We start from the raw sequence: 25,350 nt of genomic DNA on the forward strand, positions 1-25,350 counted from the left end.
GCTCTCCTAAAGTGATCATCCAGCTGCTGCTGGGCAAAGGGGGAATCTCAGTTCCGGAGGGGGGAAACGCTACAGCACAAAAGCCAACTCTGCCACTGCCCTGGTTTCAAAGAAAAGGAAAGCAGGACATCGGGAAAGGCTAATGAGGGAAAATAACGGAGCTGGCAGAGCTGCTGTTCTCCCCGGAGCCCGGAGTACAGCTGACCTCTTTCTAAGTCTGTAAGAACAATGTCAAGTTACTTTGGCAAAAATCTCTTTTGGCTTAGTAGAGAGGCCTTTTTCTGAGGGCTGTGTGCTAGCAGGAGCAAAGTACCAGAACTTCCTCCCATTTCCTGGGCTCAGGATCTCCCTGGGAAGGTGCAACACCAGTACCTCTTGTACCAGGTGAGGAAGCCGCTTAACTACACTGGTGTTCCAAGGAGCAGCTTCTCATCCTGAAACGAGCAGGGTGTAGCTGATTTACACGTTGGTAACCTGGCAGCCACTCCCTCAGAATCCTAAGCCAGGTATCACACCCATCCACCCCCTTCTTTTTGCATGTTGCTGCCTTGCTGTTGGTGTCACCCCCGAGAAATCTCCACTGGGATCAGGCCAGGAGCAGTTACCCCTGTAATCAGATTTACAGCAAAAGCGATTCCTGCAGCGCTGACAGAGAAATAATTACTGACCAGAGAGGCGATGTTTTTTTTAGGCAGAAGCATAAAACTGCTGATTTGCTGCTGCTCGTGGGCTCCACATGCACATGGTAAACGCTCCTGGTGCTGCTGAACAGCCTGTGACCCTGCCTGTCCGACCTCCCATCGATCCCTACGGAGCACAGTGTGCTCTTATTGACCACACAGCGGCTGTAAAAGGATAGAGGCACGTGGGTTGGCTCACAAAGTTTTAATGGTATTTCAAAGTCCAGTGAATGTCCTCGGATCACTCCAAAATTACACACCCGCTTCACAGAATTTAATCCCAGTTATAATTTGCTTGTAACGGCTGATTGAGATGCCATTTCCACTTCATTCCCTTCAAACATACACCATTGTCCTCCAATCAATGGAAAGTGTGATTTTTTTCCTACACTCCATAGTGTTAAAACTCTATACAAATATTGTACCAGTGTACAAAAATAAGTGCTTCACGCACACACTTTTTTAATACTGCTTCTTGCCTTTTTTCTTTGACATCTTTCTGAACTCATATAAATAGCTGAAAAAAGCAGACTAAAGTCACTGAACAGGCACAGTGAGAAACACTTCCTGCCAACGGTGGTCCTTTAGGGAGACGCACTCAGGGACGTGTTACTCGTTGGCAAACACGACTTAAAGACACAGAAGAGAAAAAAGAAGCCACGAGATCCATAACACTCTCGGTTATTCCGCCCTCTGTGAACAGCTCTGTCATTTGAAGTGTGACCAACAGCAACCACAGAGGGCTTGTAATACCTTTAGGGTCACCCCAACGAGCTACTTTATAAATAGAAGGGGCCTGAGGGGACCACAAACCTTGCAGCTCATGGGGTTTTGTTCCATGCCGAGTGAAATCAAGTCAGACGGAGCACGAGAAGAGAAAACACTTAGTTCCCAGTAGTCAACACCTTGTCACAGACCCCTGTGCTTCGTACAGTTTTGGGGATGCACGGGAAAAAAATCTCCTCCTGGAACGGCTTGTTTGGTGCCACCTCCCATCACCCAGAGCAGATGGAAAATTTGGGGCCAGATCTGTTGGAATCGATGGGTGTCGTCAATCCAGCTGTAAGTTCTCCCCCCTCAAAAAAGGTGGGTTGTTTTTTTTTTTTGTCCTGGGCTGAGCAGAGTGAAGTTTTCACAGACTGCTTCACTGCACAGGATATGTGATACAGGATTAATATGCCTGCTCTTAGTTATCCAGCACCAGGTTCCTCCTGTATCTCTGGAGCATCACTACTCCTACCTTGATCCCACAGCAAAAATAAATGGATAATGCCCTCCTGCTGTAAACCAAGGGGTGCTCTCAGCACCCCCAAAGTGTTCAAACACAGCACCAACCTCTGGTGCTCTCCAAAGCAAGAGGTGCCTTTACTGCTGTTCCACTACATTCATTTTTGGTGGAATCACAGCAGCCAGAAGCCTTGATCTGGTGTGTAAAGTAGCACTGACAGCCAGGCAAGGCTCTTTCCAAGCTGTGGGAATGTTCCTTGGATATCATTTTATTCCTGCAGAGGTGCCTGTTATTACTGGGCCATGGCTGTGAGCTCTCATGCTCTAATTAAGTACAGAATTGGCCTTAATGAATAGCACTTTTCTGATCCTCAGCCTTAATAGACCTAAAAGTTTTCCTGTCCTTCACTGAATGTGCCATTCGAGGAAAAGAGGACAAAAATACACCATTATTTGCTGATTTGTTGACACAGTTTGGGCACGGGGTGCCCGGGGCAGGGAGAGGCAAATCCATGTGGCCCAGGAGTCAAGGCTGGAGAAGAAATTTTGGGGTGAATGGAGGAGAATTCCTGATGCATGGAGGGTTTTGCTGGGGGTGCTCCTTCCTTCCCCTGTCCCATGTCACAACATCCACAGGGTCAACTGTATTCAGCACAGGTTGTTGCTTGTAAACACACACACACAATAGGCTGTGTATATATATATATAATACATATATATATATATACACCTGAGAACCGCTCATTTCTGGGCTGAGCTTTCACTTTCTACTGTGAAAATCTGATTTTGAGTGATTTTTTTCCCTTTAACATCTCCCTTCCCCCCCACCCTCCCCCCAATATCCCGTTACAAACCCAAAGAACTGCAGGGCTGAAACTCTGACTCAGATTAACTTCAGGCGACAGAGGAGTTTAAAATCACGAGGGTGTAAAAATTACCAGACTGAGATTTTTTTCTTTTTTTTTTTCCCCCTCCTTCCTTTCTGCCTGTGCTCGGTTTAGGGGAGCTTGATTAAGGCCAGGGTTAAAATGCTCCGTAGCCATCGCTGCGTGCGGCCACTGCGAAGGCGGGATAGGCTTCGTACGCCGCGTAAGTTGCTAAATCTTGTCCCACAGTCACTGCCTGCTTGAGCTGAGTGGCTGTGACAGTGGCAGCTGCGTTAGCAATGGTATATCCTGCAGGGGAAAAGGGAAGGAAAAACTGCAGATTAATGAAAATCCGCTCCGAACTCACCCTCACCTGGTAGGTTTTGATCCCCGTGGGACGGGATGGCCTAGGGAGCAATGAGCTTCTTAATGGGAACGAGCTAATTAAATTAAATAGGTCATTTCTGGCATGGTTTTTTTCTTAAGGGAGCTGAGGAAAAAAAAAAAAAAACAACTGGAAAATTAATGCACTTCCTCACCTACAGTTTTGTAAAGACGGTGCTCGAAAAACACCTCTCTCTGTGGAATATTTTTTCCGTAGGCTTCGATTATTTCTGAGCTAAGAGAGTGTTAATGGTGCTCTGTCCCTGTCCTCCCACGCATGGCACAAGCAGGGTAAGAAAATGACATCATATAGGGGGAGTTTGGGCAAGTTTCATGGAGAAAATATGCCTCTGATACCTTTCACACTCAAAACACATGGAATTCAGGACAGTCAGGTTAGAGAGGGGAAATTCCCTCTGTGCAGCATGGAGGAGGAAATATTTAGCAGGCTGGATTTTTTTTTATTCCCATCAGTTTCTAATGGAAAATGTGGTTTCAACACTTCATGGTTTTCCATGGGAAGATGTTGGCTCTGCTGAGCTGGAGTGAATCCCTGGGAAAAACAAACATGGTTTTGGGGCTGGGTTCTCCGAGGGCAGCTCTTCGGCCAGACCACACCATTTCCTCGTGAAAGAATCAGGAGTTAAGACGAAGCCTAAATTTGGGAAGAAGCAGCTGGGGTGGGATATCCATTGGATCTGCTGGCTCCAAAATCTTTGTCTGACCAGCTGGGCAACGGGGTCAGCTCAGGGTCAGTCGGAGCTGGGCTCCTCTCGCTGGGGGTAATGGAGATACTGGGCAACGCTGAGCACACGTTGCCTCATGGGCTGCCTTACTTTGGGGGAGAACACGAGAGGTTCACCCTAATTTTAGGGGCTTGGCTGCTCAGGGTATTTTCTCAGCACGAGCAAAGCGAGGTGCAATGTTTTGACGAGGCATTGAGTGGTTTAAGGCATATCTGCCACCACCACAAGGGGAATGAGCTGCTACCCAGCACGGCCTGAGCTGAGCTGGGCTCCAGCAGGCCCTGACCGAGGGCCAGTGTGTGCTGCAAGCAGCAACTTCCATGCTTGTCAGTTTGTTGTGTTTCCAAGACAAATAAATAATGGTGGATGAAAGAAAAGGAGAGATTCTAATGAGGCAGTAAGTGGGGGCTGGATTCAATAAAGAGCCCATTTGGTTTCCACGCTGCGGAAGCCCTGCACAAACCCAGACAAATTGATTTTTCTGTGGCTTTTGCGGACTCCTGTGGCAGGAAGCCGGATAGATTTCTTTTTTTTTTTTTTTTTTTTAATCCATCCCTGAGACACTCCAAACAGCTCACTAGTACTGACTAATGCATTCCTCATGTGCAGTTTGGCGTGTGCTGCTGCCACTACACCAGAATAACCATCACGCTGGAGAGCACAGTAAATGTAATGCTGTGAGCTGGATTCCTGGGTTCTCCATGACTTCCCAAGCTGTTTGGAGCAGTTGCAAGAGCTATTGAGTGTGAATTCCCAAGCTGGGAAAAACAAAAACCCAACCTTCCAGTGGGGGTGTGAGAGCTGGGATCAGATCCAAACTTCCACGGCCGTGTCATTTCTTTTGCAGATGAAATCCCAAGTGTTGGTTCAGAAGGAGCTGGGGGCACTGGGGGACGGTGGATGGGCCATGAGCCAAGCAACTGTGCGTCTTTGCAGTGAGGAAGATCTGCTCCATCCTGGGTGGCATCAGCCAGTAGGGCCAGGGAGGGGACTCATCCCAGATGGGGCACTCTGGTTTTGGATCCTGCACCTTACCTGGGGCTCCCAGTTGAAGGGAGGCATTCCCAAACTGGAAGGAGTGGACAGGAGGTATGTAGCTGGGATGGGCCCCCGGGTGGTGGGGTTCCTTGGACACTGCCCCAAGTCTCCTGGACATAACCCTGAACAACCTCCTGCCCCTGTGGCAGGGTTGGAGCAGAGACCCTCACCCCCATGCCTCCAGCCTGAGCTCCTCTGTGGTTTGTACCCTGCAGTTTGGGTAGCCCTGGCTTAGGGATAAATTGCTTTATAGGCAGTAAACTAGAACAGGTTGCCCAGAGAAGCTGTGGCTGCCCCTGGATCCCTGGAAGTGTCCCAGGCCAGGTTGGACGGGGCTTGGAGCAACCTGGGCTGGTGGAAGGTGTCCCTGCCCATGGCAGGGGGGTGAAACAAGAGGATCTTTGGGGCCCCTTCCCACCCAAACCATTCTGGAATGCAGTGATAGAAGTGCCACACACACAGGTAAGACGAGCCAAGGCAGGCGGGGGAGCACAGCTAAGCCAGCTTCGCTCTTGGCATCCGCAAGGAAGCGGCGGGGAAAAATAACATTGCAGGAGGCGTTTGCTGTACAGACCTTCCCATACCTGCAAAAGCTGGCGCTGCAGGAGGCACCTCCGCTCCCTCCAGGGGGATGCCCAGGGTCTGCAGGGTGTACTCCGCCGCGTAGGTCTTGGCCTCGTCGATGTACGCGCTGAGCTTGGGCGGCGTGAAGGGGTGTCTGCGAGCACAGCAACGCGTTAGCCGGCTTGGCTTTCCCTGGGGCTGCCCCTGCCACGTGTTTTGGCCTGCTCGGAGCTGCCACCATCCCGCACAGCAAAGGGGAGCTGTGTTTTGCCGTGCTGCTGCACTAAGAGGAGCACTCTCCTCGTTAGCAGCATGGTTTCCTGGCTGAGCTTACCGACCCCGGCTCTCGTTTTGGGCACAACGTCCTCTCAGAGGTTGTTGTGCTTTTGTCAGTCAAAAAAAAAAAGAAAACAAACCTGCTGGTTTTTTTTATACACAGTCAGGGGTTGGTTGTTTTTGGTTTTTCTTACAGTGCACAGCGAAGAGTGTTTCAGGTCGGAAATGTTTAGGATCGTATTTGGAGCCTGAAGAGCAGCATGGTCCTTCAAGCTGCTTTCATTTCCCCACAGGAGCTATGGTATGGCTTTATTTTTGTATTAAAAAGCCCCCTTTTGCCTGATTATATCTGGCCTTCTCTAGTGTTTGCACCAGCAGAGAGAGGGCACCAAGCATGGCAGACATCAGTCTGTTTTAGGTTGTAGGTGTTTTTCTCCCTAATACATTATAAAATAAAAAAGGGAAATAGAGAGCCGTGTGATTGTGCTTTGAGGGGAGATTTTAGATAAAATGCCATTTAAAAAAATGAAACCTAAACCTCAGAATACCTCAAATAATTACATACATGGTGGGGTTCTGGCTGGCAAGGGCAGGGATGGTGATTTTGTACAGGAAGAGCTGTCTTTGATCTTGGCCGATTGCAGAGTGGAGCTGGTAAACAGGCTGTCCCCAGTTGTTTTTCTGGCAGATTTCTTCTAAGATCTAGAAGAAGAAAAGGGAGTTTTGCTCAGGTTAATTGGTGCACAGAAGCCTCCTCACCCAGCCCCTGCACCAGTCAGCTGCCTTCCCCCCAGAGGGTTTACAGGGAGTCGTGGCAGCTTCCTCAAAGCTTACAAAAAATATAAAATAAATGGCAGACAGGCTACTACAGTCCCCTTCAAGTATAAGATTCATCTAAATGTTTTCTACTTCAAAAACCTGTTTAATTCCTGAAGCCATTCCCTGTTAAATTGGATGCCTTTGTCCTTTTGCTGATTAGCTGCTTTATTCTGGTTTCAGTGTGGTTTTTTTGAATTCTCCTCAAAAAACTCCGTATCTGCACTCCTGCTTCAGAGCACAAAAAAAAAACTTGAGTTGCATTCATCTTCACTGCTCTGCTGACCCCCTGGCTTAGTGGGTTACGGAGCATAAGAAGTCCAAATAGCCTCCTTTTTAGAAAGAAAAAAGGTTGTGTTTCCATCCAATTAATTACACAGGCTTCAGCAGGCGACTCCTGCTTTCAGTTTGAAAGGGAAATGCTGAACCACATTGCCCTCAGTCCCAGCACAGCTGATTCCATGGTAATTGGGGAATTGCTGTCCAGAAACACTCCTGCTTTGGCTTTGGATTTCAGATTTTTTACCCACAGAATCAAAGAATGATTTGGGTTGGAAGGGACCTTAAAGATCGTCCCTGCCTTGGGCAGGGACACCTTCCACTATCCTGGGTTGCTCCAAGCCCCATCCAACCTGGCCTGGGACACTCCCAGGGATGCAGGGGCAGCCACAGCTTCTCTGGGCACCCTGTGCCAGGGCCTCATCACCCCCACAGGGAGCAATTCCTTCCCACTATCCCATCAAACCCTGCCCTCTGGCAGTGGGAGCCATTCCCCCTTGTCCTGCCACTCCAGACCCCTGTAAATAGATATATAGTCTCTCTCCACCTTTCTTGTGGGCTCACTTCAGCTACTGGAAGGCCACAATTAAGTCACGCCAAAGTCTTGCTTATTTAAAACTTGGGCTTCATTTTATTGAAGATTAAAATGTAAAATGTAAATGTCGGTGCTTCTTTTAAATTTGCAACCACAGCTCCCGCTGAAGTTCAGCACCTGGTGTGTAAATAAATAGTTCATTACATTTCTGGACTGGGGCAATGCTTATTCCCTCCAGGCCATTCTGTGACTCTGACATGACAGGGTAAGGGCACTGTGGAATTTTGCAGGAGGGAAAAAATCCCACTATCCAGTTTTCCAGGAGGAAAAAAAAGGATGGTTTCATAGGCTGTGGCAAACTGGCTGCTGTGCTAACTCAGTGCCAAGACGTGCTTCAAAATTCAGGGTGAAGTTGGTTCCTCAGGTTGCTTTGGAGAATGTAAGGGGAAAGGAGAACGTAAGGAGAGCTGGATCTACAGAGACTCGGGGAATTTGTTCCGGATTCCTCCTCAGCCCTCATCCACCCATCTGGATCCCAGGCCCACAGGACGCTGCTCCACAGCCAGGTGGGTGGATATTACAAGGCACAAGCAGTATCACTAATTTTGTTCATGTCTTTGGAGGCGCAAGCAGGGATTTAATGAGCAGTCCCCAGGCCAGATTCAGTCAGGGGCCTGTTTCCCTGAAGCATTTTGGATGGGATATCGGTGCTGTTTTCGGTACCTGAGGAGCGAGTTTGATCCCCTGGGGCTTTAGCGTGACGTGGTTCATCGGTGTGAGCTCCATCCCTGGCAGGAGGTCGTAGAGTTTGTCCTCTCCCCTCTTTTCTTTGAGCTGGTATCCTCGCCCCAGGCCCGTGTACGCCAGGTAGCCGCGACCTCCCAGTCCTCTAACTCCCGCAGCCCCTACAGGTACATTCATGTAAATTTCTAGGAATGTAAGAAGGCATTAAACTGAATCAAACCACGGGAAGAACGACCCTGAGCCTTGCTGAAAGGGAAAAGTTAGCCCCGCCTGCTGGGGTGGGGAGGAAGAGGGGCACATCCCCCTGTGTGGGATAACCCCGGCTGGACACCGACACCCTTTCTTTTTGGGCTCTTATGCTTGGGTAGGGGAGGCTTTTTGGGGAGCCCTGCTCCCTTCTGACCCATTTCCCACCTTCTCTAGTCACTTTGGATTTCAGGGTGCTTTTCTACCCAGATTTGTAGTTGGGAGGCGGAGAGGGGACAGCTGGTATCCTTTGTTACCCACCAGCGTAATTTCACCCTCTGGAAGAATTCAGAGTTTAGACAATTTCACCCTTAAATAAATGAAAATCCCTTTTTGTTTTTCCCCCATTACACTTCCATTTTTCCTCAGGGAACCCTGCTTGGGATTCTGGGGAGAAGATAAGGCGAGAGAGGGATGGTGGGTTATCACATCTGCACCTTTCCCAGTGCAACCTTCATAGCAGCTGCTTTCACCTGTGTGGGAAAAACCCGAGGCACAAAGGACATTCCTGCTGTCCTGTCCCCTTCCTTGTGAAGGGAGAAAAACTGGCCACGATGGTCCTTGTTAGCCCTTGTTGGGGTGCCACCCAGGGTCCCAGCCTGCTGTGGGACTTGGCCATGGGCTCAGGGACACAAGGCATAATCTTTGGAAGGAGGATCCAATGAGCACAGGTTTTTTGGTGGGTTTTTTGGTTGTGGTTTTTTTTTTCTCTTTGTTTGTTTTTTTTGTTTGTTTTTCCTTTTTTTTTGTTTGGTTTGTTTTGGGTTTCTTGTTTGTTTTTTTTGAGGGGATTGTTTTGTCATTTTTGTTCGGTTTATTTTGGGTTTCTTGTTTGTTTTTTTTGAGGGGATTGTTTTGTCGTTTTTGTTTGGTTGGTTTTGGTTTTTTGTCTTGTGGGTATTTTTGGTTTTTTGCTAGCCCCCCAAACTTACTTTTGCACTTCCCAAATGAAGCCTGCACTGATATTTAATTTGAGGGTAGCTGAGTTGGGGGATTTGATTTGGTCCTGGGTGCAGTCACCCAGCAGTTTTCAGAAATACCCTGGTCATTATTAGGTTAATGACCCCCCAAAACAGGGCTCTATCTCCCAGAGCATCATTAATGGCTTTCTTGATTTCAGTGCTGTCTCCCTATGCTGTATTAGGGGCACGGTGACCTCCTTGGGAAGCTCCAAGGCCTTGGGTCAGAAAACACCAGGGCTGGTAAAACTTTCCCCGTGACCTTCAGAGGAAACACAGCACTGAGCTGTGCTGGGGGCTGGCTGTGGGCTCTGGCTCTGAAAGGGGGGGAAAGGAAAATTGGTTTATTGGGTTTTCCCCTCTGGGGCAAACCCGGGATTTGGGGTTTATTTACGCTGGGCCGAGGGCAGTCTGGAACCCCTCGGGGAAGGGGGCCGGGAGCCAGGGCGGTGTCCGGGGACACGCTCCTGGAGGGGCTGTTCTGTTCTGCCGGGCCTCCGTGGCGGGGTTACCTCGGATGGAGGGGGCCCGGACGACGCTCCTGCTGCTGAGCCCCTTGGTGCTGGGGAAGGGCAGGCTGGGGATGGCGGCGTAGGCCGGGGGCGCGTAGAACACCGGGGCGCCCAGGTAGGCGGCGGCGGGGTCGTAGACGTGGCCGAAGGTGTAGGTGCAGTCCCCGGGCAGCGCGGCCCCCCTGCCGCCCGTGCCGCGCGTGTAGCGCACGTAGCTGTCCTTGTCCACCGGCTTGGCCAAGGTCACCTCGATCGGGGACCCGTCCAGCACCTTCCCGGCGGGGAGAGAGCACGGAGGGAGGGTGAGTCTCCGAAGGGCACGGGGATTATCCCGCCTAGTGAGGCGGTTTTCCCGCGCGGTTTGCTAATGGGACGAGAAAGTGATGGAAACCACCCCCCAAAACCCCCCCAAATCCCCCCTCCCACAGGTAGAAGGTGGCACCGGCTTGGTGAAGGTTTAAGGTGCTGAGAGCGCCCGTCCCCGACCCCTTAAGCGAATTTGCACAGCCTTCCAAAGGCTCCACCTCCCTGCCCAGGAGGTGGCCAGCCAGCCAGATTCCCTGTGCTCCTGTGGGGAACGGCAGTGGCACTAAGGATAGGAGCGGGGTGAATATCTCCTTGGGAACAGCCCTGGCACTGCAGCACCGTGAATTACACACAGAGCAAGAGGGACTGAATCCAGCAGCCCCCCTGCAAGCCCACATCTGCACTCGGAGCAGATGTTCTGGGCTGGCCTTGTTCGTCCTGCCCTGCCATTCACACGCTGCCCTGCCAGTGTTTTCCTTGGCAGACGCGGAACAAGGACCTCAGTGTGAGCCAAGGCAGCCCAAACCCCCAAACCCCCTCCTTTGCTAGTTCTTCTTTCAGCTTTCTCTGCTTTACTCCCCCACCCACCCCTTTTTCTGAGCAGTGAACTGGAGTCTGAGCTGGGCAAACGTTTAGCACGAACACAGGGAGCCAAAATGAATAGTTTGTGTACATCGAGAGCTGCAGGGAAAGACAGGTTCAGGAGCACAAAAGCAGCCTGCAAAGAGAGAACAGGGATAACACCTCCAGAAGGGTTTGTAGGTGCTAAAGCAGGAGGCTTTGTTCCAGCTGTGTCTAATATGATGCACCCAAGCTCCAGGAATTAGTATTTACCTTCCCATTCAATGCTTTCATAGCTTCCACGGCGTGTTCTCTCTTACTGAAGTGCACGAAGGCGTAGTCTCTGATTTTCTTCACTCTCTCCACCGCACCTGGAGAAAACATTGGAATTTAGTAGGAAATGGGTATTCCTTGGAGAATACAGGCCTGAAAGAGCAGCTGTGTCGGGTTATGAGCCCTGGCAGAGCACAGGGTCAAAGAACAAGAACAAGAGGATTCCTCTTAGGAGGTCCATGGCACAGGACAGTACATATAGAATGGTTAAAGTATTTCAAGACACACTAGAAGTGTTTGGGAGCAGACACCAGTTTCTCTTTAAACTGGAGTGGTTTTCTCCTGTCCAAAATGCTCTGTTGGACACTACCTACCAAAAGTTTGCTCTTCCCTGCTTCTGCCTCAGCTGGTGCAAAGCCATGTGGTACCCCCCCTTGGAGAGAACACCCATGGAATGTTCGAGGGGGAGCACTGCCCCCCTCAGAACACGGGGAGAGCACAAGCTGCCTGCTGGGAACTTCACCAGGGACCAGGAATTTGGCCAGAATCCCTAGGGAGCAAGGGCAAGGCTCTTCAGTGAGATGTGGATCTCTACAGAAGTCACCAAGCACTGAATTTGGGACAGATTTAAGTGGTGATACTTCTACTAGATCACAGTTTAAGATGCACAAGCAGTTCCTGGTCGTGTCTGTGGAGCCACAGATGTGGGAATTGCTCTGTCACAGGAACCTGTGGATCATAACTCCTGTGGACCATCTTTTGTTGGATGGCTTTGTAATGTCAAACCAGCTTCTTAACGCCCTGGATCAAATGTACCCTCAGGTGAGTGGTGCTGAAATGTGGCTCAGTGAGTGAGGCAGAGAACCAAGCCGGGGGAGGAAATCATTTCAGATCCTTGCTGCCTTTTTTGATCCCACTAAAACTGCATTTGCTTTCCCCAAAGCTGAAAGTTTTGCTGATCTGATGTACCCATTCCTGGTTTTATCCACCAAAATTAAAGCTGTCCATTAAAAAAAAAAAAAAAAATTCCAACACGAGCACTGAAATGATAAAGTGAAAATTAAAGATGATACAAAACTGGAAAACTCGCCTCAGGAGCAAAGCAGATGACTGCTACCAAAGTGTCAAAGGGGCATAAATGTGTCTCAGGGGAGTGTGAGCTGTTCAGTGCTCAGCAGCAAAACCGGGTAAATAAAAGAAGGAAACAGTTAGGAGAGTGTGATGACATAAATTTCACTCAGGGGTAAAATGGGGTCTCCAACAGCTTGAGGGAGGCTGAAAGCATCAGGCAGAAATGCTGGAAGGACGTAAGAAAACCTCGTAAAGAGCTTTGCACTGCAGCCTGACACGGTGAAAGGCATGTAGAGAGCAGAAATGAAAAGTCAGTGAAGGAAAACTGAAGCTCTGTAGTGTGCTTTAAAAAATTAATAGAAGGAAGTTAATAGGAACGAGATGAAAGGAGATTTCACATTGCCAAGCAAAAGTTCCTAATGCCTAATGGACTGTGTGGCTTGGAGAGCTGCAGAAATGGGTTATTTTTACTTTGTTGGTTTTGGGTGGAATTTCCTAAAGCTGGAGCTACTCAGAAGTAAAATCTCCTTTGAAAGCCAGCAGGATTTTTATCCCCAACAAATCTCCTTGCTTTTTGAAAAGCCTCACCCTTAGTGCATGTAATATACGCCACGAAGGAATACTCTGTTAAAAGATAAATGCTGATTATTCACAAATTTACAGGAGAATTGGTGGGGGGGATGAATGAATGTATTACAGAGTTCAGAATTTAGATAGATTAGATTAAAAGGATTTGTTTTAAATCACGCTGGTTTTATCATTCCTCGCCATAGAAGAATGCTGAAATCACCCAGCTGCTTCACCAACTCTCCCCTTTTTTTAAAGAGAGAACTGAAACGATTCCAAATCATTTTTATGACACAGGCATCCCCATGCAGCATTTTGGATCTCTTCCAGTCGCCAATCACCCTAAAAAGGTTAGCAGTGTCGTTAGCTGGAAAATAAGCTGCCCTTAATGGCATGGCACGGTGTGCAAGTTGGGTGGGAGCCTTCAGCCTAATGACCATTTTTGTGGCATTACACAGGAACATTTCACGGCAGAGAAACAGCTATTTTTATCTCCCCCTTTGGCATCTGACGACCAGAGAAACATTTCCACTGGCAGAAGTGGCGTTTCCTCAGGAGCTGCGGCATCAGGGGGCTCCTACCTGGTTTGATGCTGTTGAACTCCTTTTCTATGGTCTCCTCGGTGGTGGAGAGCATGAGGTTCCTCACGTAGAGGATTTTGACTGATGACATGGTGTCTTCATCCACCTCCACCTCTGGCTCTGCCCAGTCCACGGCGATGGGGTGTCCCCAGAGCTGGATCCTGCCTTTAAAGGGATTGGCACGGGCAGTGTGTCACACAGGTTTTGCTTGCTCTCACTTCTGCTCACACACTGTTTCGTGTGCAGTGTGAGCAGCAGAGCAGGCCAAATTCTCCAAACACAACCGGAAAAAAAAAAAAGCCTTTCTAGCTCCGAGCACTCCTGCTTCATTAACTCATTTCCAAAAGCAGATGGTCACACTTGGAAGCCTGCTCCCACCAAGAGCTCAGGTGCCTGCAGAAATGCAGCATCCAGGATTGAAAGAAATGGAAACACGGCATAATTCACTAAATTTCACAGTCCCTCGAGCGCTCCCTGACAGGGAAACGAATAAAAACCCCTTTTTGGCTGCAAAAGTTTCGTTCCCTCGGTAGCACAAAAAGGGATCCTGAAATCCTGGCTGGCTGAAACGCGACAGCAGAAGCAAGGACGTCTCTGTGTGTGTTTGAACTCGTTTGGGCCCCACTTTGGGTGAAGCTGCAGCAGAAGAAAGGAGGGACACAAAAAGCAATGAGGCAAATGGGGTGTGGAGGATAAGCCCGCGGGCTCTCCAAGCTGTGGATGAGCTGCTGAGGGGCAGAGAACACAAAGAGCAGATAAAGAGGTGGTGATGTCTGTCCTTATCGCACCGAGGTCCATAATCGTTTGCCCTGAGCCACCTAATCCCTTAAGTAGCTGATTAGTCAATTAGTGAGGTTTAATATGTAACCAGGAGGGACTGCCCCAGCCTTGTCCCAGAGCTGTGGGAACGGGAGGGGTGAGCAGCACCCCGGGCAGGGCAGAGGGACCTCGGGAGCGATGGTTTCTTCACCTCCTGTGTTCCCCCGGCTGGCAAGGAGACCTGGGGGGACACAGCCTGGGGTGACTCCACTCCCCCAGGCTCAACCCTCCGCCCCCTGGGGACCTGCAAAGGCAGCGAGGCTCAGGTTAAAGGAAGTGTCTAGAGGAGGATATTCCACCTCACATCCGTCCAGTGCATCCTCTGGACACAGAGGATTTTTTTTCCCACAGGAAGTAAAAAGGGTTTAAATTATGGAGGATGTTTCGTGGGCCGTCACACAGAGCAGGTGAAAGAAGGCTAGTGGGCTTTATGAACAAGTCTCAAACCAGAAGGTTTTTTGGATGCTTTCCCCAGCAAGTGAGCTGGGTTCAAACAAAGCAGTGTAGAAGCTGTTGGAGGAAGAAAGCAAGAGGAAAGTGGTGAAATTCCCACAAATGCACTGAATGTTAAGTGAATTGTTCATCTAATACATGCTAAACCCCTCTCTGCTTCACACTGGCCTTTGACTTTCCCCCAGCATTTCATAGACTTGTTCTTAATATTGTTTAAAGCAATTCCTCATTCAAAGTTTTCTTCCCACGTGGAAAATAACCTATTTTGGGGAGCATCCCCAGTGCTTTCTCAAGACTGAGTCTGTTCCCGGATGCTTTCCTGGGCGATTCCCTTCAAGAGGCCATAACAGAGGCTGTACTTTATGTGTAACCCAAATATAACCACAGGGTTATATTAAATTATATTTTATATTAAATTATATTATATAAAACCCATCCTCCAGCAGAGCTGTCTGCATCCACGCAGCCAAAATCCACCGGGGTGTTATTTCCATAAACTCAAGCTCCTCAGTGACACGGCAGGCACGGACAATCAGCACGGGACTGCCCACCCTGCACAGCACCAGGTGCCCCCCCGAGCCAAACCCGTCCCTCCCAGCAGGCCCAGCTGAGCTGACCTGGGAGCAGCTTCCTCCTGGCCATGGCTGCTGCCCGGTGGCTCTCGTACTCCACGAAGGCAAAGCCCCTGTTCTTGCTCTTGTCGGCGGCGCTGGGGTACACGATGACGTCCACCACGCCGTCCGTCACCTTCTTCATCTCTGCCAGAATCTCCTCCCGCTTCTTGGTCTTGGGGATGCCCCCCACGAAGAGGCGGCAGTTGTCCACGCTGGCACAGACCCCCAGGAGCCGCCCGTTCCTGGGCACAAACAACACTGCTGGTTGGTCAGGGGCAGACAGAGGGACATTTGGATACTGCAGTGGTCCTGCTCGGTGCAGAAGCTGAGGTGGAGGCTGCCACGCTGCTGGGGCTGACATCGAGGTCAGGCAGCGCAGCTGAAAGGAAGGATTGGAGAGCGGGGGGAAACCAGAGCCAGATCCTGCTTCTGCCTCCCGGGATTCTCCCTTTCGCTCCCTGCAAAAAGCCAGGCAGCTGTGCCCACACCCAGGGTCACAGCACTCACCCTTCTGCTGTCACCCACTATGAGCCAAGATCTCTTGCCTTCACCAGTGACTTGTGGCTTCCCACTCATGTCTGGGCCTCACAGCTGAGGATTTGGGGAAAGAAAATCCCTGGTCACGGAGAGACACCCTTTGGGGACTCACTGATGGCAACTGTTGTGCAGATTTCAAAGTAAAAACTTCCTTACACGCACTCTGTTCACCTCTTTGTGGTCAAAGTACCTCTTACAGGTCTTGTGAGGTCAAAACCTTATTTAGAGGAGCCTTTGGAACAAGGGAAGGGAGTGGAGGAGGTGGAGGTGGATGAAGCCTGATCCCTAAGACCTTCCAGCCTCTGATAAAAATCACATTTCCAAGCCCTCTCTGTGCCCTGTGATCTGCTCATCCCTAGGGTTGCTGGTAAAGCAGTTCACAACCCATCTTTTTTTTTATTAAAAACCAAAGTGAAAGCCATAAATTTGCCAGACTGGTTTATCTCAAAAGATGCCTTTTAAGCAAAGGCATCTACTCATCCCACTTTGAACTGGAAAAAAACAGTAAGTGTGGTTGAAATCAAAACAAAACACATTGATGGGCCCATATGTTGTTGATTTCTGGGTGTTTTGTTCCCAATTTTCAGTCACAAACATGAGGGCTTTTTCTGTTCCTTTCTATTAGGAAATGTCACTGTTCTGCCAGTTGGTTTCCATCCTATTTCAGCATTTTTTTTGCAATTGCTCTGTCTCCCAGCACATACCCACGGTATCTGTCACGAGAGAGGCTGTGAATAGGAATAAATCAACAACACACAGCCCGGAGGGGAGCGTGAAACAAACAGCAAGGGTTGGAGGAAAGTTAATTTGATCCAAATCAAAATATTATTTTTTTTTCCCAAATGTCCTGATGGATTTTTTTGTTGCTGTTGCTGTTTTGCAAGAAATTTCCTGCAAAAGATGTTGACTCTGAAGAGTGCTTCGTACCAGGGTGTAAAGCAACAACTGCACAGGGAGACAAGAATAGATCTCCTCTCAAAGCTCAGGTATCTAAACAACCTTGCTCTGGGCAGCGAGGAAGAGCACACCTTCCACACCACAAGAGATGTGCATGGTTTAAAGCTGACGTGAGGGTGTTTGCCAGGCCTACCTGATTTCGTAATTGTTGAGGGTCTTTATGGCGTTCTTCGCCTCCTGTTTGGTCGAGAAGGTCACAAAGGCATAGCCCCTGTTGTTACCGTTGAAGTCCATCATCATTCTCATTTCGTAGATCTTGCCAATCTGCAAACAAGAAAGGAAGAGGTTTGCCACAGACTCACAGACTGCTCTGGGTTGGAAGGGACCTTCAAGCTCATCCCATCCCTCCCCCCTCCAGGAGGTCCCACCTTCTCGCAGAGTGGGACAAGTTCATCCTCAAAGAGGTCTCGGGGCAGCTTCCCAATGAAGATCTCGCAGCCCCTCTCCGGGGGAGGCCCATCCCAGCCCGGTGGGGGTCCTCCGTATTTCCTCTGCCCATTTTCCTGCCGTGGGGAGGAAGGAGAGACGTGGATTAGATACATTTAGATGTGGATTTTTAAACATGGATCCCTTCTTGGGGAATGGCACTTGAGAGTCGCTGGAGGCACACACCTCTTCACAGGCTCCTGGGAGTTAACGTGGTGTGGAACGGCTGTCCCACTGCCAAACCTGTGCCTGGATAACCCAGCCAGGCTGCTGGGGATGTGCTGGGGTGGGGAGGGGTGTGTGGTTTGCTGCTTTGGGTGTGCAAGATGGAGAGGGTCAGATAACTCCCTGGAAAATGTCTCCCTGGCTCTGGGAGGGGAATCTCAGTGGGCTGGCTGTGTGTTGGTTGTGGACTGTGGAACAGAACACTTGTAACATTTATAATCTGTCATGATTCTTTGTCCGATCATGAACATTTATTAACAGTGAAATCACCTCTTATTTCGGTGACTGATGGAGAGCTTCCTGCTCCACAGACCAAAGGGAAGGTACTGGAAGGGTTGTGTTTGAAAGCAGAAGGACTTTCCAAAATCAGAAGGCATCAGGAGCTCTGAAAGAGCTAACAGAGTGGGAAAGGTGGGCATGCAGGGGAAGGTGTCCCTGCCCATGGCAGGGCGTGGGATGAGAGGAGCTTTAAGGTCCTTTCCAGCCCAAACCAGTCTGGGATTCTGTGGATCTAAGAAAGCCACATCAAATATAAGACATAGAGAAGTCATTTATCTTCTGGGTCAGGTACAGCAAAAAGCCACCTCTAGGGCAACAAACACAGCTGCTGGCCTGGTCCTGGGGCACACAGGATTGAGGGCTCCAGGAAAACGCTTTTTCCCAGGAATCTCAGGTTTTGCTTTGGGCTGTTGTGCCCTCTAGTGCTACGCAAAGCAAGGCAAAGTTCAAGGCCTCCGCCTGCCTAAAATTCAGTGTTTTCAGCTGCTTCTTCCAGGATGCAAAGTCAGTCATAGCAGTGCCCAGTGGTTTCAAAAAATCAGCTTGTTTTGGTGGTGTCAATCGAGAAACGCTTCTTCAGGGGGGTTTGGAAGGACATGCCCAGGCTCCACCTTGGGGGCCACCACAAGAGGCCTTGAGGGCTAACACTGGGAGCAGACCTTTGGTGTCTGGGCAGCTGAAGCACCTGCCTCACGTGTGTTTGAGCAAAAGGCTGACCCGGTGGTGACGTGCTGGACTTCCCAGCTCAGTCCCACCATGCTCTTCTGAGGCTTTGTCTGGTGGGTCTGCTTTGCTAAACTACCCCTGCAGCCTGGCTCTGAGACACCAATCCCAGCCTGCACTTAGCAGTGCTCAGGGTTGGGGTTTTCACCATAATTTTTTGAACCCTAATCTTTCATTAATAATGAATTCCTGGAGGAATAAGACCCTGCTTCACGACAGACAGCATCTATTCCATGTGGTGAAGGTCAGCAGAGGTGTCAGAGAAAAACAGAGGGAAAAGGAAGGAGCCAGGAGCACCTCCTGTGCAGATTTGCTGCTCCAGCCCCTGCTGAAGCTCCAGGATGAAGCTGGACACTGCACACGAAAGGATGGGACCATGAATTCCTACCTGGATCAAATTATATCCCGTTCGCTGAATTAAGGCACGGAGGGCGGCTTCTTTCTGTGTGCCGGTCAATCCATCCCCGGATTTGTGATTTGATTCCATTGTGAGTGATTATCAGCAAAAAATCAGGTTAATTAGGGGTGCTCACTGCAATCAAATTTAAGATAAATTAAATCAATTAATACGGCTCGGAGGAGAAAGTCCACCCTCCTGAGAAAGTCAACAGGGTCGTTCTTCCTAAACCAGTTATTTCTGAGATAAAAACAGCACAAAACAACAGGGACAATGGGGGAAAAAGTACCAAAGTATCCCTCCTGAGCATGAAAGTAAACAGCATTTTAACCCCCAGTCAGGATTTGGATAGTGCTCCAGTGAGATGCAGGGGGGATTTGTAACCTACCAGTAGTGCACGTGTCTTAGGAGGGGAGAATGTGTCAGATGCTTAGTCCTGCCCTGAGTACGTGACAGTGAGTCCTTCAGGTCACTGCACGGTGTTGACACTGGAAAGGGAACCTCCTACCAGCCATGCCCAAGCCCTGTATGAAAAACAAGCCATGGGTCCAAATTTGGCCTATTTTCATTTTTCAAAATAAAGAACATGGGAGAACTTCAGATCTTATCTGGGTCCGGGGCTTGGGTTCAGATGTTTTGATTCAGAGCTGTAGTTTTAGCTCATAGAGCTAATTTTAGATTTTTTTTTTTTTCTAAGTTAACCTCGTGGCACAGGGATGGGGAAGGGCATGGGATGGTGAGGGGGATACTGTGGAAATCCAGAGAGACAGAAATGTGGAAGGAAGGTGGATTGCTGTGGCTGCACCCTGAGCTAATGCCACGTTTTAGGGGAAAGGCACTAAAGAATCCCACTGTACAGCAGCTCTCTTGGTGCACACATCATGGGCACTGCACAAAAAGAAATGCAGGTAAAGAGTGCAATACATCCAGCTGTGGCAGAATTCCTGAGTGTGCCACGGTGCTGTGGGAATAACAGGAAAACCCTTTTCCAGGAAGCAGCTGTTTCACACCAAACACTTCCATGAGCACATGCTGCTTTTGGGGCTCCCTGAGGGGAAAGGTGAGGTTTGGGGCAGGCCACTGTGCCTCTGGACATCCCTTGCTCTGTGCTGCTATGGCTTTGGATCCTGGAGGACTTCAGCAGGTGCTCTAAATTTAAGGAGGTGGATTATTCTCAGTGCCAGAAATGGTTGTTTGGAGGATCTCAGCCTTGTGTCACTTGGGCCCCGCCACGCTGAGCTCCAGAGGCTGTGACTCCAATACTTGGAAACAGAGACACCTCTGAAAGGCCAGATTTTGGAGCTATTGATTGTGGAGCTTTGCGAGATCCTTCTGATTTTACTTTAGTTTTTTTCCCATGCTCCCAGGTTCTCTGGTGTTTTGATTACCACCAGTGTGCCGGGGCTGGCAGGCGAATGGCCCACTGCAATAGCTCTCTCCTGTCCCTAATTCCCAAATGGGTGTGTTCTGCAGCCCGGTTACAGGTTTGTTCTGCCCTCGCTGAGGGTGGCAGCAGAACCCCATCAGTGCTTGTGGTACCTGTGCCTGCCACCTCCTCCGGAGCCGGCACGGCACGGGGCAGGATTAGCACAGGCACGGGGCAGGATTAGCACACTGCCGTGCACAAACCAGCTGGATCCTTTCCCAGCCTGCTTAAGGAGGAGAAAGTGATCATTAAAAAATACTCAGTTAAAATCCAGGTTGGTTTTGCATCCTGCCCTGCCTGGGCAGACGCACCCTCAATGCGCCCTCTGGAGCAAAGCCGCACATTTGGCCCCTTCTATCCTCACGCACCGCAAGGCTGGGGCTGAAAAGGGGCCGCTCTCCCGTGCAGGTTTCTCTTGAATTTAGGCAGATTTTCCCTTCTGTCCCGGGTGCATCACCCGAGTGCCGCCCCGGAGGCTGCCCCGGCAGCCGGAGCGCAGGGAAGGCAGCGGGATAAGCGCAGGGAAGGAAGGCAGCGGGATAAGCGCAGGGAAGGCAGCGGGATGAGCGCAGGGAAGGAAGGCAGCGGGATAAGCGCAGGGAAGGCAGCGGGATAAGCGCAGGGAAGGCAAGCAGCGGGATGCCCGCAGCCGCAGGCGCAGCATCCTCCCCGTGCCGGGAAAGCGGCTGGACCGCAGCCAGGCAAACCTCGGCGGCTTTCCGCGGCGGGTGAGCTTCCCAGGCTGCCCCCAGCCGTGACCTACATAGATGAGGAGTGCAAGAGCCTTTTTCCTCCTCCCTCCCCCCTCAAATTGCACCGTTCCACGCGGCACTTGCAGGCTGGGGTGCCTGCACGGCTGCTGCCTGGAATGCATTTGCACGTGGAGCCTGAAACGCCAGACATCTCCATCGCTCTTCCCCGGGGAGCAGTGATTTCCAGTAACACCCCGCTCCCGGGGATGGTTTCACGCTGAGCACTGAGCACAGGCTGCAGGGCTGGGCAGGGGTGGGAACAGAGCATCTCCCTGGCTGATGCATTTGCAGCAGGAGCAACACTCCTCTTTGGCTCCTGCCTTATTGGATCAGACAGGAGAGCTCCTGGGCTCTTCTCACAAGGCATCCTGCAAACATTTCAGGCTCTAGACCGGCGTGTCTAGACATTGGAGTGCTCCAGGACACGCTCCAGCAACCCTTGAGGAATAAGGGAGCAAGAGCACTCAAGGTTGCACGAAGTTTTAATCACAGCCTCTGCAAAATGTGGCACCTTTGGGGGGGGGGGGTGCAAACGATGCTCTGGCCTTAATCTGTGCCTGGTGCTTCCATGGGCTCCAGGAGAAAGGCCAGCCTGACCCAGGGAAGCGGCCCTTCCCGAGCAAGAGGTGCAGGATCCCCATCCCCAGGGATGGGCCCCCCTGCCCGCCGCACCTACGGCGTCAGCCCTGCTGCAAGTGGGGTCCAGCGGGACACCCCCAGCCCAGGGAACCTCCAGCCTGAGTTACCCTGCGAGCCTCCACTCGTCCTGCAAGAGGAGGCCAGGCTGGACACGGCTGCACGCTCGGACACGCACACGGACAGCCGCTCGGGAGCAGGTTTGGAGCACCGCTCTCAGAAATTAGGTCACTCCTGCTAATTACCAGCCCAAAGTCATCCACAAGTAATTTATGAGCCTCGCTGCTGAAGAGCTTTCCTCCATCAGCGGGGTTTTTCTGGGATGGAAACAGCAAACATGCCTCTCTTTTTTCAAGGGGTACAACTCCCCGAGCACGGCAAAGCAGGATTTTCACCCCCAGTATTCCAAGTGCTTCTGCTCTCCCCTTCCCTCCTACCTCCCCTCCCCAGGGACATCTAAACCCCTTTCTGAGCAGGGCACTTTTCCACCTCTTTCACCCGTATCACAGAATCACGGGATCGTTCAGATTGGAAAAGCCCTCCAAGATGACCGAGTCCAACCGTTCCCCATCACTGCCAGGTCCAGCACCAAGCCACGTCCCTAAGGGCCACCTCTCCACTTGCCCAGCAGTGCTTCCAGACTGTTTCCAGGATGGTGGGATGTTTTATTTCTGAAACTGGTGGGATTTCAGCACTTTCCCTTTATTCCAGGCCTCGCAGTGGTGTCAGTGTACTGGGATTTTTTTTTTTTTAATCTTAAGGATAAGGGAGAAGAACTGCTGTCACCCTGGGGAAACACGACTGCTTTCTACCCTTCTTTGTTCCCTGGGCCATGAATCAATTAGCAAATCCACCCTCACAGTGGGGAAAACCCCCCTTGCATGACTGCTGGTGGAAAGTGTGAACGACTGCAGCAAATTAAGGCAGTGTTTTTAACACTGTTTTATAAAAAGAATCAAGCCAAGCACACTCAGTAGAAATAATCGTTCTGGAATTCAACCAATTTCAGAGGCTTGCCCTTAAAATGGATTGTTATCAGGAAGGGCCACCGTGCTAAACAGAAAACAAAAAAAAATGCAGGGAGGGGAGGTTGCATTTTGTTCAGATGTTTGTATTGAAATTAACACCTTTGGAAGTGCAAATTGTCCGGGAGTTTCCTGTTTCACCTTCGAATTTGATGAAATTTTGACAGCGCTACCAATTTGTCACGGTCACAGAATCAAGAACCCCGTGCTGCTAGAAAAGGAAGGAACTGCTTTTACCTTAAATCAGAGCATCACTGAGCTTGATTTTCCTCTCTCCACTGAACACTCTCATTTATTTTAGGTTTCTACTAAAGCTCTAAAATGCCAAGGCACTTTTATGCCTTGCAAACCTCACACCGAGGAGAAACACAACTATTGTGATGCTGCTTCACCTCTCCGTGGTTACCTGCACACACGGTTTCCTCCCCAGGTGCCACAGGCAGATCCCCCGGCTTTGCTCCGTCCATCCCGGAGCCAGATGAATCCAGCCCTGACCCCCAAAATGTGCAATCCCATGCCAGGATTTTTGCTGAGGGGAGGAGAGGTGGTATTTGAGGCCAGGGCTGCCCCTTGGCAGCCCTTTTCGGGGAAACCTGGTTACTGTTTCCATGAATGAGATAACGAAACCATGTTTATCCTGCGGGGATCGATACCCCTTGGTGTCTGAATGTGTTGAGTCACTCGGACACGTCTCATGAAGCCTGTTTTGTGCTGGCACCCCCACTGGTGCAATGGCTGCTCATGAGGAATAACAACCTCTGGAAACACTGGATAATTATATTCACTTTTCACCCATAAGATACTATTTTCCTTTAGGTTATCAAGGTTTTGAGGATTTTTTTGCCTCCCTCCATGCTCTAAGCAATATATATTCATTTATATACATATATAAACACTAAACATCTATAATTTTCTTCCCCAAACAGACACTTGAAGCTTCATGAGCTGCCCCCAGCTCTTTGCTGCTGTGAGACGCTGCAGGACGGGGTCTGATTGAGCAACGGGGCAAGAGGCTTTTGTCCCTCTGCTTTTCCTGGGCAGGGGGTTGTTTTCCAGCTCGGGTGGCTCCACAGAAAGCGGGAACTCACAGGCACTTGCAGGAAAGGAAGGCAGGATAAAGCAGAAGCAATGTGAAAGCGCTTCACCCCTCGCAGCACACGGGCCTTGAGAAAACATTTCACAGGTAAACCAGCAGATTCTTCGCTCAGCCCCTTTTCCTTGGGATTCACCTTCCCTCCTGGAAACACCTTTCCTCTTGTGCACAGCTTTGTCACCAAACGCACACGAAACGCCCCCAAAAGCCCTCTCTGAGGATGAAGGGCACCTGATGCCCAGCCCAGCCTCCTTCCCTCCCGTTTTATTTGCAGCATCATGTGGCAGGTACCTCGAAACCAGCCCTGCTGCCGTGCCTGCTCCCACCCAGAGCTGCTGTTTCACGGGGGAAAGAGCTTAAGGCCGGCGTTCTGCGTGGGGCAGAAAGCCCGCTGGTTTGAAGGGATTGGGGAAAACTGAGGGTTTCTTGGGATCAGCGATCGCCTTCGCTGCGGGGACTGACCTTTTGCAAAGAGGAGGAGGAGGAGGAGTAAGAAGTCGGCTGGGAACATCTCCAATGATTAGCCCCAGAAAGTTGCGCTTTAACAGATCGAGACCGAATTGCGGCGGGGAAAACCCCTCCTCCCCTCTCCGCCTCGTCTGCCTTCGCTCTTCTGGCAACCGCCGGCGGTCAGAGGGAGGAAAGCAGGGGGGAAAAAAAGCTCTTTGGCGCTGCTGCCAGGCAGGAGCTGTGCCGAGCCCCGCAGGGATCCCCGCTCTGCCCATCTCGATCAGACAAGAGCGCAGCGAGCGGTGCGGGGCTGTGCCGGGGTGAGGGTCCGGCCACACCGTGTAGGGCTGCCCGGCCCCCCAGTCCGGCCCTGCTGGTGTCAGGCAGCCCCCCAGGTACGGATCTGACGGCGGGGCACTGCCAGGGGCTGGAAGGCACACGGTGGAGCCGCTCCCTCCCCGTCCCTGCCAACAGCCCCGTCCCGCAGGGGACCCGGTGCCCGCACCCCAAAAGCCGCGGGCGGAACGCGCAGCCACGCACCTGAGCAATTTTGGAGATCACCACCCGGGAAAAAGGTCTCCTTGATTATGGAGGGTTTGCGACGTGTCACTCCGGTTATTCCCCAATCATCATATCAAACTCCAAAGGTTCAGCAGCCCCGGGGCTGGTTTACAGTGCCCGCGGTTAAACGTTAACCCGCTCTATCTCCCGGCTCCCCGCAGGCCTTTGACCAGAGAGCTGGGTCAGCGCTGCCCCACGGCACCTCCCCAGGCCCAGGTTTTGGTAAATAAATCCAAAGGATTCAAGTCAGATCCAGCCTAAGGGCTGGCCCTGCACTACCATTTTGGCACCACGCCTTTCCCAGCGGATCCACCCTCAGCAGAGATCCTGGGAGAAGGGACACAGCCCTGTGCCATCCCGGCTTCAACAGGGGCTTTTGGGCTGCTGGAGGAAGATGGCAAGAGCAAGAAATCCTCTTGCTGGTGGGTTTGCAGAAATCGCTGTGAGAACCTCACCCAAGGCAAAGGAAACCAGTACACATTTTGGAGAGGGTTTGTGGCACCTGGAAAAGGCTGGGAATAAATTCAGCAGCCACGGGATCTCTGCCATCGGTGGCATCCAGGTGTGGCAGCCTCTGAGCATCCTGGCTTTACGGTCCTTGAGGTATCGTGGCACATCTGTTGGTGCAACAGCTGAACTGAACGTCTGCCTCTTCCTAAAATCCTTCTGCGCCCTGAGAGCAACGAAATGGGTAACACAGAGGGCAATTCCATACAAGTATAGAATTGTTAAGGTTGGAAAAGACC

General features: G+C 50.8%; 1 protein-coding gene across 3 annotated transcripts; it reads right to left on the minus strand.

Annotated features, from left to right (window-relative positions):
• Positions 1-870: 870 nt before the first annotated feature.
• A1CF (APOBEC1 complementation factor) lies at positions 871-24,704 on the minus strand. Of its 3 annotated transcripts, none has more exons than XM_050305507.1 (12): positions 24,584-24,704; positions 18,653-18,796; positions 16,980-17,114; positions 16,745-16,875; positions 15,121-15,359; positions 13,232-13,396; positions 11,013-11,110; positions 9,873-10,143; positions 8,135-8,316; positions 6,347-6,483; positions 5,526-5,659; positions 871-3,082 (listed from the first exon to the last, which is right to left on the minus strand). In XM_050305507.1, exons 2-12 carry the CDS (start codon positions 18,749-18,751, stop codon positions 2,931-2,933), a joined length of 1,743 nt encoding a protein of 580 aa, XP_050161464.1. In that variant the 5' UTR covers positions 18,752-18,796; positions 24,584-24,704; the 3' UTR covers positions 871-2,930. The 3 variants fall into 3 exon arrangements, with proteins under 3 accessions (XP_050161464.1, XP_050161463.1, XP_050161465.1); XM_050305506.1 differs by having other exon boundaries at positions 8,135-8,340; XM_050305508.1 differs by having other exon boundaries at positions 5,516-5,659; positions 8,135-8,340.
• Between the last annotated feature and the right edge of the window lie 646 nt (positions 24,705-25,350).

The sequence above is a fragment of the Myiozetetes cayanensis genome, unplaced genomic scaffold (assembly GCF_022539395.1).
Source record: "Myiozetetes cayanensis isolate MyiCay16 unplaced genomic scaffold, myiCay2020 scf10, whole genome shotgun sequence".
Lineage (NCBI taxonomy): Eukaryota > Metazoa > Chordata > Aves > Passeriformes > Tyrannidae > Myiozetetes > Myiozetetes cayanensis.